Genomic DNA, 2,732 nt, shown 5'->3' on the forward strand with positions numbered 1-2,732 from the left:
GTTCAAAACTGTTTCCCTGTGTCCTGTCATTACACTGCAGAAAGCTTTTCTTGATCATATTATAAGCTTTTTTATACTGAAAGGCCATAATAAAGTCTCTCTGAGCCTTCTCTACCATCAGAACCTGTTCTAGGCATCCCTCATCAGAAAACTTCCTTTGAAAGCCCATCTTTATTTTAAGAGTTTTTGTCTTCCAAACATTTTTCCTCAGAGCAGCTGGTTGCATGGCCCTCTAAGCATATTCATTGCAGCTCTTGGTGAGCTCTAGATTGAAAAAAAATATCTCAAACTTGAATTTTCCCTTCTTAGATACACTCTTAACCCTCTGTCTCTGCAGAGACTTCATGTTCCAGCATACAGGACCATGGAGGTTAGTCCATTAAAGCTCCTGCTTAAGTCAGGCAGTAGTCTGTACTGAGCAGTCTGTAGTTCATGGTCACAGGAACAGATCAGTGTCTAGAAGTGGCCTAGAAGTTTCATTTAGGTACCTACAAACACCACCGAGCAGCCATGTGCTTCTTCCCTGTCTCCTCCTGCTGTGGTTTCACTGTAGCTCTCCAGCAGAGAAAGCTTTATTTTTCAGAAGGTGTCCAGCAAAAAATACACAGCTTCAAAGAGCACATTAACTTGAAGTCAGCATTGGTGCTGTCTCTGCTAACAAGCCACAGACAACATCTGGACTGCCAAAAGGCCCTCATCATAATACCCAATACTTGTAACACTGGAAGAAACCTAACTTACACCTCGACTAGCTTCCAAAAGGAGGCTCAAGCCCAAAATGTGCTTTTGACCTCTTGGGATCATTGGTGACACCCAACAGTTAAGTAAGGCTGGGCTCAGTTGCATCATAGACCAGACACCCAACTGCTGGCCCATAAATACCAGGTGCATTTTATTACATAGCATACAGTGTGGGAAAAAGCCGTGGTTTACATTTTCTATTATTCTGTGCAACTGAGGACAGGAGGGAAGATTAATCTACCCAGTTCACCATCTTTTGGTACATCAGATCATCTAACTCGGCAATTAACACCCAATCCAAACAATGGGGCCAGAGTTTCCAACGTACCACTTAGCTACTTGAGATAAACACGACACAAAAAGTGGGGAGGGGGCACTATACCTGCAATAACTGGGTATACATAAATGACAGGTTTCTTTCCACCATCAAACAGCCATGGATGGCCCCTGGCCACGCTGCCCTGCAGCCTCCTCACATACACCTGCAGGAGCCCTGCCTCACCTCCCGAGCTTACCGGGGGAGAGCACTCTGATCCTAAGGAAATACACACTGGGGATACAGCATTTAAGAAGGCTTATTAAGTGCGCACACACAAACACACACGCTTTTTTTTTTTTTTTTTTTTTTTTTTTTTTTTTTGTTAGTATGGCTTTTTTTGTGGGTTTTGTGCTGTCGGTTTTTTAAAATTATTTTTAACGTAGCACTATTATCCTCACAACTCCCGTCTAGACTTTAAACGCATCTTGTTGCTAGAACTGCTGGATATCAAACCCCGCTTTAGGAGCGGGGGGCACCAGCCCAGCAGCCCACCTCGCAGCTCCTGGGACACCGGCACCCTCCCAGCCCTCAGCCCCGGGGAGCCCCGTCCGCGCCGGGAAAGGTGGAAAGGAGCCCGCAGGTGCAGTGCGGCTCCCGCCCGACCCCCGCGGCGGCGGGAGGATGCGGCCAGGACAGAGGGGGAGCCGGGGCCGCTCCCGCACAGCGGCGGAGCCGCAGCGGCGCCGGCACCTCCCCGGCACACACCCCCCAGCCGAGAGGGTGAGGGGGACACGGCGCTCGCCCCGCCGCGGGGAACCTGGCGCTCCGGGGGTCTCTCCTACCTGCCCGGGCTCGCTGCGGTAGGCGAAGGCGTAGACCCGCTCCGCGCTGATGTTCACGGCGCCCCGGTAGACGCGGCCGAAGGCGCCGGGAGCGGGGTTGTCCCCGGGGCCGCCCCCCGCTGCCGCCGCTGCCGCCCAGAGCAGGGCGCAGAGCAGAGCCCCGGGGCCCGGGGCTGCCCTCCCGGCCATGGGCTCCTTCCTGCCGACCCCGCGGGGCGCCCGGACTGTGTGTTCCCGGCAGGGCGGGAGGCCAGGTGCTTTATCTGCGATTTAAATAAATAGCTCGGCAGCACGGACGAGAGGCGGCGGGGGCAGCGCCGCACACCCCCGCCCCTCGCCCGGGGGACACCGAGCAACTTTCCCCGGGGAAGGACCCTCCGCCGGCCGGCGGGGCGGGGACGGCAGGGGAAGGGAAGGGAAGGGAGGCTGGCCGGCGGGCCGGCCAGCCCAGGGGAGGAGGGTCTCCTCTATGTGACCGGCCCCGAATTCTGAGCCTGGCTTAGCCGCCGATTGTCACGGAGCCTTTCCTGTTGGGGAGCCGTGTCGTGAGGGCGAGGACACGCTGGCATCGTCAGGCACCTGGGGATCAGCACCTGCAGGGCTTCAACACTTCCTGCCCACCGCGTTAGGGGCATCCTGGCTCCATATTCTGCCGGCTTGCTGGAGCTGCCGCTCGCACCTGCAATCCTGTATGGGGCGCTCCCTAAGCTTTATTTTTGGCTTCTCATAACTTTGGGATAAATGCTGTCGTCCTTTAGTGCAGCCTAAAGGTGCGAAAGGCAGCAGTAAATGTAATTTCATTAATCTGAAAATGGCTTTGGTGCATGTCTTCTTTGCGTCATTCATGGGACTGGCTACAAACCAAACTGTGATGTTCTTAACCTTTTCAG

At 54.4% G+C, this 2,732-nt stretch overlaps 1 protein-coding gene across 3 annotated transcripts in view; it reads right to left on the bottom strand.

The window, feature by feature from the left end:
* SIDT1 (SID1 transmembrane family member 1) overlaps window positions 1-2,255 on the bottom strand; it is a 43,409-nt gene extending 41,154 nt beyond the window's left edge. Inside the window, exon 1 of one of the 3 annotated variants that reach the window (XM_086884054.1) lies at window positions 1,843-2,255. In XM_086884054.1, coding sequence (XP_086740180.1) covers window positions 1,843-2,031 — 189 coding nt within the window. In that variant the 5' untranslated portion in view covers window positions 2,032-2,255. Of the gene's footprint in view, window positions 1-1,552; window positions 1,662-1,842 lie in introns of those variants that run through there. The other 2 variants (XM_086884053.1, XM_086884056.1) reach the window with 2 other exon arrangements.
* Window positions 2,256-2,732: the final 477 nt, after the last annotated feature.

The sequence above is a fragment of the Cyanistes caeruleus genome, chromosome 3 (genome assembly GCF_971803275.1).
Source record: "Cyanistes caeruleus chromosome 3, bCyaCae1.hap1.1, whole genome shotgun sequence".
Classification (NCBI taxonomy): domain Eukaryota; kingdom Metazoa; phylum Chordata; class Aves; order Passeriformes; family Paridae; genus Cyanistes; species Cyanistes caeruleus.